This window comes from Chionomys nivalis, chromosome 3 (genome assembly GCF_950005125.1).
Source record: "Chionomys nivalis chromosome 3, mChiNiv1.1, whole genome shotgun sequence".
NCBI lineage: Eukaryota > Metazoa > Chordata > Mammalia > Rodentia > Cricetidae > Chionomys > Chionomys nivalis.
In genome coordinates this window covers 112,137,158-112,149,159 of record NC_080088.1, presented here as the reverse complement: position 1 = coordinate 112,149,159, position 12,002 = coordinate 112,137,158, and the positions used below count along the sequence as shown (strand labels likewise).

The following is a 12,002-nucleotide window of genomic DNA, read 5'->3' as shown; positions in this document are numbered from 1 at the left end:
CTCACACCCGCGGCCAGATGTTGCCCACCCTGCCGAGAGCAGGAAGTTGCTTGTGGCTATGAGCTCTCTTCTGCCTGCATTTTGCCTAATCAACTCCTTCTCACAGCCGGAGCATCACCTACACAGGGCGGCCCCCAGCACCAGCCACCCTGAGTGGACAGGCACCCCCATCCGACTTGGACACTTCTCTTCCCTCCGTTTCCACGTCTGTGCTTCCCCATCCGTTTGGCACCCACAGACCCCAGCAGGCTCCAAGGCCTGCTCACAGCACCCAGTGAAAACACAGCCGGCCATTTACTTGATGAGTGACAGCCGCTGAGCAAACAGTCCGGCCAGACAGCCCGGGATGAAGCCCTGGGTGATCTTGGGCTCAGAGACTGCATCTATAGTCTAGGGTAACTACACTGTCAGCCCCCAAAGACAGTGAATATCAAACGAGAAAACGGGGTGCTGATGGGAGGGGGTGAAGCAAAGCCCGGAAGGAAGTGGAAGACATCAATTCGCGGGTGCCAAGTTCACCGGTAGCCTGTGCTGCTGCTACGGGCTCAGCTCGGAAAGGGTGGGGGTGGAGTAAGCTGTTAAATGAAAATCTGAAAAACTTTTTAATACAGTCTACAAGTCCGTCTCCTTCCTTCTTTATCAACGACACAATTTATTGAGCGGGGAGGCCATATTGACTAAATAAATCTTGATAACGACCACCACAGGGATCAATAGCTGCTTATTATCAGTCCAGTCCGGAGTTTCATCTTGTGGAACACAGGCCACAGGACTGGGGGTGCCAAGCCACCCCACACTGGTGGGAAGGTGGGCTGGATGGTGGGGAGCACTCACTATCCATCCAGACTAGGGAATGTTCTAGAGCAGTGGTTCTCAGCCTTCCTAATGCAGTTCTTTTAATAAAGTTCCTCATGTTGTGATGACCTGCAGTCATAAAATTATTTTCGTTGCTACTTCATAACTGCATGAATCTTACTGTTATGAATCATAATGTAAAAGTCTGGGTTTCCCCTTGGTCTTAGGTGACCCTCCCAAGGGGTCGTGACCCACAGGTTAAGACCACTAGTCTGGAGTCACTGACTAAACTACTGCCCAGGCTGTTCTGGGCTGGGGCCAGGATCATTTCCTAGAGTTGATGATGGAAGGTTGTTTGAAGAGGCTGGGGACACAGCACAGTGCTTGCCTGGTGCACAAGAGCTCTGGGTTCCGTTCCCCAGCACCACATAAACCGGGGGTGGTGTGAACACCTGTAATTCCCACACCGGGGAGGAAGAGGCAGGAAGAGCAGGACTTAAAGGTCATCCTTGGCTACGCAGCAAGTTTGAAACCAGCCTAGGCTATAGGAGACTGTTTGGAAAAGGAGGGGGAAGAGAGAGAGAGAAGGAAGGAGGGAGGGAGGAGAAAGGCAAGTGTAGGGAGTGCAGGTGGGCTCAGCCCGGCAAGGCCCCTAGTCACTCACAGAGATGGGTTCCAGCCCTGGCAATGCCACCTGTGGGAAATATGGCATTGGATTGAGCGATAAAATGAGAATTGACGGGGGCTTTGGATCACAGAGCAAGGGGAGCCAAGGCTCTCACTTCTGTCTGGCTTGAATTAAGACGCAAGAGTCACCAAACCACATGGGCACCCCAAGGGCGTGCTCTGACCTCCCCAACCCTCATCTCCCAGCTTCTGGCTCTCAGTGGACCAAGCAGGAAGCAGCTGACTATGCTGGGTTAGAGGAGGCCATGGGGCATCACACCTACGTCATCCAAACTTAAGTGCCTCCTCCCACCAGATATCAGAGCAGCCACCTCCACCCAGAGACTTGGTTCTCTGAAGTGGAGAGAGGCCCCAACGTGAGAGAGACAGGAGCAAGAGATGCCAGAGAGACAGGAACAAACTGGCTCCAGGCCGTGGTCAAGGGCCTCTGTGTCTTATCTCACATCCCAAGAAGAGGGGGGCTAGACCTGATACCCATCCTACAGATAAAGAAACTGAGACAGAAAGGTTGCCCAAGGCCTCCCTGCTCAAGTCCAAGGGTCGCTCACACCAGTTACATCTCCAGACTGGACTCTGACTTTAGACTGGAGTCACTGTCCGCGCTCTCAGCTCCTCTCTGATCCCTGAGCGGACACGCATGGCATCTGGTGAGAGATGCCACCTACCTATGTCCTGTCACCATGACAGCTGTCCCTAAGTGCTTTGAGTCTTCTACGACTGAGGCTGGCAAACCATCGCAGGTGGCCCACAGCCACTGGAAATTAATTCATAGCCACATTAATTAGAAGGGGACTGGAATTGGGGTCACCAGTTTCTAAAGCAAGTCGCACAGAGCTAAAGATAAACCAGGCTCACCACTGGCCTGAGGCCGAATGGTTTCCATTAGCTTGAGTGCTCCAGAGTGACTCCCTGAGGGGAGAGGAGAAGGAAGAAGGAACAAATGAATGAATAAGTGAATGAATGATCAAACCAGTGGGGGCAGCTAAGGAGTATTTCAGAAAGGATGATGGGGTTCTGTCTAAATGGGGGTTACAGAAGCAGGGGTCAGCGAACCAGAGGAAGATCTCCGGGAAGGACGGGTCAGACACTTGGGGCAAAGGACTGTGGTTGGGTGCTGCCAGGAAACAGTGAAGATGCCACAGAGGCATGAAGGCAGGAGGCAAGAGAGAGACGTTTTGGACCAGACCAGAGTTAGAGCACCATGACAGCTCCCTCGGAATTTGATGGACATCTTAGAGGGTGTTTCCCAGCAGTGGGAGCCCTAGGTATGTGACCTCACTTTCTGTCTGCTGCCTCCAAGAAGCACACATGAAGATGGGGTGCATAGCAAAGAAAATGCATTGGGCCTGTCCCAGCTACTCTGTGTGCTGCGTCCCCCTGTGGAGGCTGAGCAGTTAAGACCTGTCACCTTCCCTGGACACTCTACAAGACACTCCCTTGCAACCCTGACCAACAAAGCCACCAACATGCCCACCTGCAGGTGGGAAAAGCAAGCCTCAAGAGAGAAAGTAGGACACGCGGCCAGCAAGCGGTAGAGCTGGGATTTGAACCCTGGCAGTGCCATGCACAGTCATGAGATTGAAAGGGAAGGTGGGTGAAGTGGGTTAACTAGTTACAAAATAAGGTTCCCGAGGCATTTCCTGTGTTTGACAGTGCAGCAATTGTCCTCTGGGAGAGGAGGGGGGCACAGGGGCAGGCGGTTCCTACAGCACAGCTGGAACCTGAGGCCCCGCCTCCTGCCTGCTCCAGGTCTGTGCTATATGCAGCTCTCTGCGCATGGGGCCTTTGCACATGCTGTTCCCACTTTGGGGAGTGTTCCCTCAGATCCCTGCTTCAAAAGTCATTGTTTCCAGGAAGTCAGGTACAGACGACTTCTTGGTCACATTCCAACATCTGGTGACAAGCTCAGTGTCCAGATTGTGTTCACCTTGCCTGTGCCTGTCATCTCGCAGCTTCCGGCACCCAGTCTTCCTCCTTCTGGCTAACATCTATGTAATATCTATACCCTCTAACCACATAGTTTACAAGTTATCTTAATTATGTTGTTACACTATTATTTATATAATTACTAATTATCGTTATTAGTGTCCCCATGAATAGTAAACAAACATCTACAGAGTAAAACAACAGCAGTTATAAATTCCAGCTCTCTCTAGCATTTCTGTGTGTTGGGTTCCCAGCATTGAGTTTACTACCACCGCTATCTGCACTTTATATATGAGAAGCCATGGCTCAGAGAGGTTAAGCAACTCAGCCAAGCCACACAGCTGGTAAACAGCAGACAGAAGATTTGAGGTTTCAACACAGCCTACCGACACAGGTCCAGAGTTGCTCATGGGGGACAACAGGTATCAAATGACAAGCTGCTGAGTGGTGATCCTTTCAGGGGTCCCCGCCCAGGGAAGTGATCATCTCTCTGGTTTCCCCAGCCACAGCACCCACACCTAAGCGGCCAATTGTTCGAGCCAATCCAGCAGAGCGGCTCCCAGGGACCCATTGGTCCTGTCCAGTTTGAGTGACAGCGGCTCACACAGTCTTAAGCACTGCTGGGCTCCAGGCGCCCTGGGCAGACAACCAACTCAGAGCAGAACGCCCGGGGATTGATTTTCTTCTGCCTTTCTTTTTAATGACAAACGTATATCCGGGAACTGCAGTTTGGTTCGCCTAGAGGATGGCAGAGACAGAGTGGGGGTGGGGAAGGGTCTTCAGCAGGCACTTTTGGAGGCGACTAGCTACTTGACTCTGTACCACACCCATCTCTCTCCACGGGACTGTCAGGAGCCTTGGGGTCCCTGGAAGAGTTTTTTCTGACTCAAGGCACCTGTTAAAACAGCCATAACCAGGACAAGGTAACCTTGATAGCCAGTGATCTTGGCCCTCCAGTTGTCCTGACCCCCGTGGACCCCCGATCCTTTGCGCTTTTGCGGCCAGCTGTTCCCTCAGTTGGGAACACCCTTCCCGGCACTAAAGCCCCTCATCTACAAGGGAACCGAAGCAGCTGTATTTCTGAGTTAAAATCTCCCATGTTCTAAACACCAACAGCTTTCACGAGAAAGCATGCACATCCCAGTTCATCCACACAGACAGACAGACACACCTGTGGGCCACGCAGGGTTCCATGCTGCAACCTCCGTCACCTATGCAGGCGTCTGCATGATACTAGGAAAGCATACCGCAACACCCAAAAAGCCTCGAGACAGTCTGCCAAGCCGGCAGGTTCTGGCTGCTGCCCCACACCCTAAAAAACACCTAAGAAGGAACAAGCACTTACAAAGCATGGTCGCACGCCCCACGCTCTGCTGAACACCGCCGTACTCCACGTAGTAGGGGAATACTAACAGTCCCACTGAAAGAGAAAGGCACAGATAGGCTAGTCACTGCTCAAGGTCACACACTGGCAGGTGACAGGGAGACAGGAAGCCAGGAGGCAGGGCATCTATCAAAATCCTGGACAGCCAGGCTTCCATCTTAAAGCAGAGGCAATGCATTCTTTCTTGAAAAGGGAAAATCCAGGAATGGCTTGCCTATATGACAGATATTTCACAACCAGGAGATGAGGGAATAACCACAGACCCCAGGCCACTCCATGGCTATCATTACCTACTTTTGTGAATAAAGTTTTATTGACTAGGACCACTTATTGACTAAGGCTAGCCACACCTCTTTGTTCTTATTGGCTACAGCCAGTCACACCCATTCACTTTCATTGGCCAAGGCTCCAGGTACACTATGGAGGCAGAGTTGGATGGTGAACCAGGAACCTCCAAGTATGTGACTGTCCTGAGCCTTTGTGGAAGTCAGTTACCACATCTGATGGCAGACAACTATTTCCTAGGCTGCACAGAGCCACCACATCCCCAGAAAGTTGAGGTCAACCTTGAGAAAATGCATGGTCCCTAGAAAGCCTGGATACACCTTTGCATTAAAACACACACACAAAGACGGTGGTGGTGCACGCCTTTAACCCCAGCACTTGGGAGGCAGAGGCAGGCGGATATCAGAGTTCAAGGACAGCCTGGTCTACAGAGCAAGCTCCAGGGTGGCCAGGGCTACAAAGAGAAACCCTGTATCAAAAAACAAAAACAAAAGCTGGGCAGTGGTGGCGCACATCTTTAATCCCAGCATTCAGGAGGCAGGGCAGAGTCAGGTGGGTCTCTGTGAGTTCCAGGTCAGCCTGGTCTACAAGAGCTAGTTCCAGGACAGGCTCCAAAGCTACAGAGAAACCCTATCTTGAAAAAAAAAAAGTAAACAATAACAACAACAAAAAAAGTCAGGCTGGGGAGATGGCTCGGAGGGTAAAATGAAAACCCTGGAAAGGCTTGAAGCACTAGGACATTCACAGCCAGAATCAGAGAGCACAAACACATGTACGATCGTTGCTAGCTTCCTATGCTCTTACACAACCCTGGGCCAAGGCAGGGAACGGTGCTGCACGCTTCCAGACTGGGGTCTCCCAAATCCATTTAGATGATCCCCCACAGACATACAGACATACCACAGGCTAACCCAATCTAGACAACCCCTCACTACACTCTTCCAGGAGACTTGAGGCCATGTCTGTTGACCGTCAGAACTAACCATCACATCCTGACCCAAAAAATAGGATGGCCAGTGCCTGAGGGAGACACCTGATGTCAACCACCAGCCTCCATGCGCACCCACATGCACCTGCACAGCACCCACACGTACCTGCACACGCACCTGCACACACACACACACATGCACCTACAAATACACACATGCACCTGCACACACACACACCCCTGCACACACACACACGCACCTGCACACACATGAACCTGCACACGCACCCACACGCACCTGCACACACACCTACACGCAGAAATAAAGTAAAATGGGAGAGGTCAGATTTACTGTTTGTGGGGAGAGCGGAGACGATTAGAGACTGGGGGCAACGACAAGGTTCCAGATAAGGGAAATGCATGTGCAAAGGCCATGGGGTAGGGGTGGGTTCTGTGTGATGGAAGAGCAGAGTGAGTAGGGGACAGAGATGGAGGGGTGGAGGGGTGGGGTCAGGTCACATGGTATTCATCGGAACAAAGGGATTAGAGGCTTAACGCATGCATCAGAGGAAACTATCATTTTATGAAGCACTTCAACCTATCTTTGCCAGGGAGTCAGGGAGATTCAGCATACAGTGAACTCTACCCTAAGAATTTCTTGTCTCAGAATAAAATTACTTAAAGGACCAGCAGCCCCCGCCATCACCACCAACACCAGTCACAGCAGAGCTGAAGCTGGGCTAAGCCATAGAATGTGACACTGAGTGCCCCTTCCTCTCTCTCTACCTCAGCCTACACAGTGGCTCAGTCTTCTGGAAGACCTGGGGTGCTGGGTCATCTCCCCCACCATAGAGACAGGTCCCCAGGCCAGGATCAAAAGCAGGCCAGTACAGGGTTGCCTGGGTCCTAGCACTTAGAAAGCTGAGGTAGGAGGATCCAGAGTTTGAGGCAAGCCTGGGCTAGTCAGCCCCGTCTCAAAGAAAAAGAGAAAAGAAAAAGCACAGGTAGGAAAGGTGAGCCTCACCCATACCAAGCTACTGCTTCAAGGCCCGCCTGAGTCTCACCTGTACCAAGCCACTGCTTCAAGGCCCACCTGAGCCTCACCTGTACCAAGCCCTGTCTCACCGCCAGGTGACCGGGAACTGGTTAGCCGTTGCTCCCCTTGCAGAAAATGGCATACAAACCTACAGTTCCTAGGCGGCCCCTGACTGCCATCAACCAGACCCAAACTTAGACCAGCCAAGGTGTTTACGTGTAAGACACCACGGAAGAAAGGTTACCTCGCAGAATGTCAAGTCTGAAGATAGAATCCTCTTTTAATGGGCAAATTAAAAGAAAAAGAAAGACGGGGGTGGGGGAAGTCAATTATTCTATTTGTGTATATGCTGGCACAACCCCCACGCCCATGCAGCCAGGTCTGTGCAGGTCACCTAGACACCAAAGTGCTCAGCCAACTCCTCATACTGTCTCCATCTCCTAAAGGAAATCCTAAGGTATCTCCAACACACACACAACCTGGACAGGGAGCACGCGGCGGGGGGGGGGGGGGGGGGAGAGCTGTTCTGCTCCTTCCCAGCACTCCAACAGAGAGCCCATCTTTCTGACCAGGTGAGAAACCAGGACTGGGGGAGGGGAGGGTACCCAGAAACGATGGCTGGGCTCCTTAATACATGAACATCTGCTTCCAGCTCTTTCTGGGAAAAGGAGGTCTCGGGAAGCAGGAAGGCAGAAGGAATGGCACACCAGCCGGCTGGACTTAATGAACGCATACAGGACGGTGACTTGGGCTCAACCTTCTTAACCTTGAGGTATTTCTAGAGAAAGTTCCCCTGATCCCACTCGTACCCCCACCCCCTCCTCGGTCTCCCCACATGCTGGCCTGGCATGGCACACCAAGCCCTCCCTGCCTCCTCCCCGCTCTGACAGACAGCAACTCTACACTGTCAAAGTTTCCAAAGTTGGGGCTCACCACGGCTGATGGCTTATTTACCGCCGTCATGGGGAGAAGAGGATTTGACACGTGTGGAGTGATAGCACATTTAGGTGAGTCAGGCTGTCACGGCTCTAATGACTGTCTAAGCACTTCACAGCTGATGTGTAAAATCTACCTGCTCCTGAACATCACAGGTTATAATATTTTAGTTATATCGACACTCTTTTCTGAACTTTGAGCACAGAACAATATTCCACAAAGCAATACCTGGCCTCCAGCCATTCTAGAAGTTTCTGTAATACGCTTCTAAAAGGCCCAGTCCTGCTGGCTCATCCTGAGGGTTCGGCGGATTCCTCAGAGAGGGACAGCATTTTCCTACCTGAGTCTCCTGGGAGGGGCACCAACCCCATCACTCCCCTCTCCCACAAGCACAGCTGGGCAGAGGGACTCCATCCCCTCATTCAAACTGGGTGCCCCTAACCGCTTAGCTTAAGCAACTCTCTTTGGGAGAGAGGAAAGATGTTCTGGGGGCCAGGACCCCCCAGAACATCTAAAAGGGAGAGAAGAGGTAAAGGAAAACAGAAGAGAAAACCATGAACCCATGAATCCAGTTACAACGACAATACACAGAAAAGCCATAAAATAAGCCCGCATTAGTGATGCTCACCATAAAACCATCCTATAACCAAATGAAATATGCCAGCATTAACTCAGGACGGGATTTTATTTCTCCTTATTTCTGAGCTGCTACAAGCAAAGAAGGGGGAAAGAAGGAGAGTGGGGGAGGGGACTGAGGAGTGCCAAGGTCCTTGAGCCCCCAACCCCTGGGGTTGACTGACTTCCACCCCACCAAGCCAGCCCCAGCATGTTCATTCCACTATGCTCAGAGAATAATGTGCTGGAACAAAAAATGACTAACTGGACAGCTTCCATGTTTAAAATATATATATATATATATATATTTCAGAGGGCTGAGAGCCCAGCTGGCACAAGGTCACCTTTCTTGTTCCGAATGGGACAGCGTCAGCAATGTGGTCCAGCCTGGGGACATGGGCTGCTTTTACTGGCTTGATCACTTTAAGACTTAGGAATCAAGCTGCAAGGAACCACGCAACCTGAACAACCCAGGATACAAGACTCACAGTCCTCCCAGGCCCCAGCTCTGGGTATGGGAGCCCCAGTTCCGAGCCTGCATAGATCCACAGTTCCTACCTGTATGTCAAAATAAGCTGCAGAAGTTTCCTCTCCTCTGTGGAGGATGAAAAATGAAGATGCAGGCGAGCGTGGAGGAGGAGTCATTAGCAGGATTACCAGAAAGGGTCCCTGGGCAAAGGGCTCAGAGGTGGATACCCGAAAGACCCTGGGCTTTGCCCACTGCGCAAGGGAGCACAGGAGATTCTGAGACTGGGGAAGGAGTGGGCAGTTGTGCTGGCCTGGGGCTGGATAGCTGCATGCTGGAACTGCCACAGTCATAGCTCTGAGCTCTAGAACTATGCAGCCTTTGCGAACTCCCTGGGGGACATCTCCTCCTCTTTATATCGATTCAGATGAGCCCCCCCCCCACACTCCCTGGGAGTCTGTTTGTACCAGACGTACAGCCATTGTCTTAATGAGTTCCCCCAGACACACAACCTTGCACATCCCCTATTGGGGGGAGAGGTCTTAGTGCTGCCGGTCCCTGCCACCTGGACAGGCCTGTCTACCACCCCCTTACAGCTCAAATATCCTTTTCTATCTCAGTGTGTTCTAAGAACCTAACAAAAGGCTTGCAGACCCTAGGGAGTCAGCTGGAACCAAGACTGGGGTGACCTTCCACAAAAGACTCCCCACCAAGACTAGGGGCAGGGAGCAGCAAGCATCAACACCCCCAGCTCAGAAATCAATGCGGGAAGCCGCACCCAGCTCTCAGTCTCGGGTCAGCTTCTCTCCCATCAAACCTGCAACCCAGGCTCCTCGATGGAAAGCGAGTTATCTAATGAGAATTGTGTTAACTGGCATTCCTGCCGACCCGGGCAAATACCGGCGCTGTAAACCTCACCGTGGCAATTCTCTCCAGCAGAATAACAATAGCACCCGGCTAAGGGCTTCCGCCAGCCCAGCTGCTCACTCCCCTCTCGTCTGCCGCGTTCTTGTCATTCCTTATGTTACAGAACATCAATCATAAATAAAGACGCTGTCCCCCAGCCTGCCCGGGTCTCATTTACAAACATTAGCAGGGAATACGATTACCATTGGCCTTCGTGCCAAGCCCAATGTGGCTACCCAACTCTCTCTCCCTCTCATTCCTTCTCTTCCCACCCCCCAACCAAAGGCCACTTTAGCATCTTTTAAATCAGCAAGCACAGCTAACAACCCTGCCCATCTCAGCCGGCCACCAAACTGTAACCTCAACTCGGGCGCGGACCAGGAATTGTACGGTTCTCGCAGTTATTAACTGCATGCCTGAGTGCCCCGATTTTCTCTCCGGCTCAATGGCTTTGCGGGAGGAGGGGAGCGAGAAGTGGGAATAGAGAAGAGGGGGGCTGGAGCCACTTATCAGAGGCAACTTAACGAGATCTGCGGGCAGATTAAAAGGATAAAGTGGGGTCCCCCCCCGGTTTTTTTTTTTTTTTAATGAAATCTCCAGACATGCTGCCCCGTCTTCTGAGAATGTCACTGGCCAGGCAGAATGCTCTCAGAGCGCGGTTATCCGTACGCCTTCCCCGCCCCTAGTCATCGCCGCACCTGCCGTGACTGTCCGACTGCAGGGCATGGGGAGCCTCTGCGGGCATACTGAGCACCCAGGTGTGTCTCCAGTTGGGCTACTGTGAGACACCCCCCAAAACCCTGGGCCTCAGAAAGATGGCAGCAAACATCCCAACCCCGGGCACCGGGAGCCCGCGCACCAGGAACAGCGGAAAAAGTGCTGGGGCTGCGAAGAGCGTCGCCCCAGGGAAGGAGAGGGGAGCGAGGGGGTCCACGGGAACCCAGGAGACCCAGGGCAGGGAGAGCAGGGTGCGGAAGCCGGCGAGGTCGAGCCACAAGCCTGGGCCGCGGGTGCAAAAGTTCCCAGGGGCCGCAGACCGCGCACCTGCTCCGCCCCGCGGCAGGTGCGCAAAGTTGCGCGCGCTCGAGCCTGGGGCTCCAGGCCCGGGGACTGGGATGGAGGGGAAGGTGGAGGTGGGGGTGAGCAAGCGGGGGAAGGGAGCAAGATGAGGGAGCAAGCAAGGGGAGGGTAAGGAAAGCAAAGCGGGAGGGGGTGGCAAGACAGAGGTGGAAAGGAGGGAGGCAGAAAGCAGGCGGAGGGAGGGAAAACGGACGGAGGGGGGTTAGCAAACTGAGGGAGGGGGAAAGCAAGACGCAGAGACTAACCCGCAGGGATCTGCCCGGGAGGAGCACCGAGTGTCCGGGCTGCAGCAGCCGGTGGCGGCGGCGGCGGTGGCTGGGCGGCTGCGCAGCCGCGTCCCGCTCCCCGCTCCCCGCGCTGCCCGCGCTCTCCGTGCTCCCCGCGCTCCTCCCGCTCCCCGCGCTCCTCCCGCCCCGGAGGCTCCCACGTCCCGGCGGCCGGCCGATCGAGGCGGCGGCGAACAAAGGCAAGCTGGCTCGCTCACCTGCAGCCGCCGCAGGTCCAGGCGCCGTCTTGAGCGCGGCCCCCTGGTCGCCCGTGCCGCCCTGGCCGGCCTCGGCCCCCGGGCCCCCCGCGGTCCCCCCTCGGCCGCCATCTTGGGGGCGGGCGCGCGGCCGGGGATGCGGCTGCCGCCAACACCCGGGCTGGACCCCGGGAGCGCGGCCCGGCTCCACGCGTACGCACTTGACTTTGGCTTCTCGCAAACTTATCGACAGCGCCGCGCGCGCGGATCGATGCGCAGGGGGCGGCGGGAGCGCGGAGGGGCCGCGGGCGACAGGGACCGGAAAGAACAAAGTGGGCGCTCTGCAGCGCGTGGGGCCGGTCTCTGCGTGACTTCGCGCAAGGGGAGCACGGAGCACACGCGCGCCGGGCTGGCCGAGGTCCCCCGCGCGACACACGCTTCCGCCAGGGGGCGTCCCGGAGCCGTGGGAAAGTCTCCGGGCGCCTAGCACCGTGC

General features: G+C 54.2%; 1 protein-coding gene across 8 annotated transcripts in view; it reads right to left on the bottom strand.

Annotated features, from left to right (window-relative positions):
• Cux2 (cut like homeobox 2) overlaps positions 1-11,647 on the bottom strand; it is a 177,340-nt gene extending 165,693 nt beyond the window's left edge. For 4 of the 8 annotated variants that reach the window (XM_057764414.1, XM_057764409.1, XM_057764408.1 and 1 more), the window contains exon 1: positions 11,529-11,647. In XM_057764414.1, the coding sequence (XP_057620397.1) occupies positions 11,529-11,639 (111 nt within the window). In that variant the 5' untranslated portion in view covers positions 11,640-11,647. Of the gene's footprint in view, positions 1-4,753; positions 4,829-11,289; positions 11,365-11,528 lie in introns of those variants that run through there. The other 4 variants (XM_057764410.1, XM_057764411.1, XM_057764416.1 and 1 more) reach the window with 4 other exon arrangements.
• Positions 11,648-12,002: the final 355 nt, after the last annotated feature.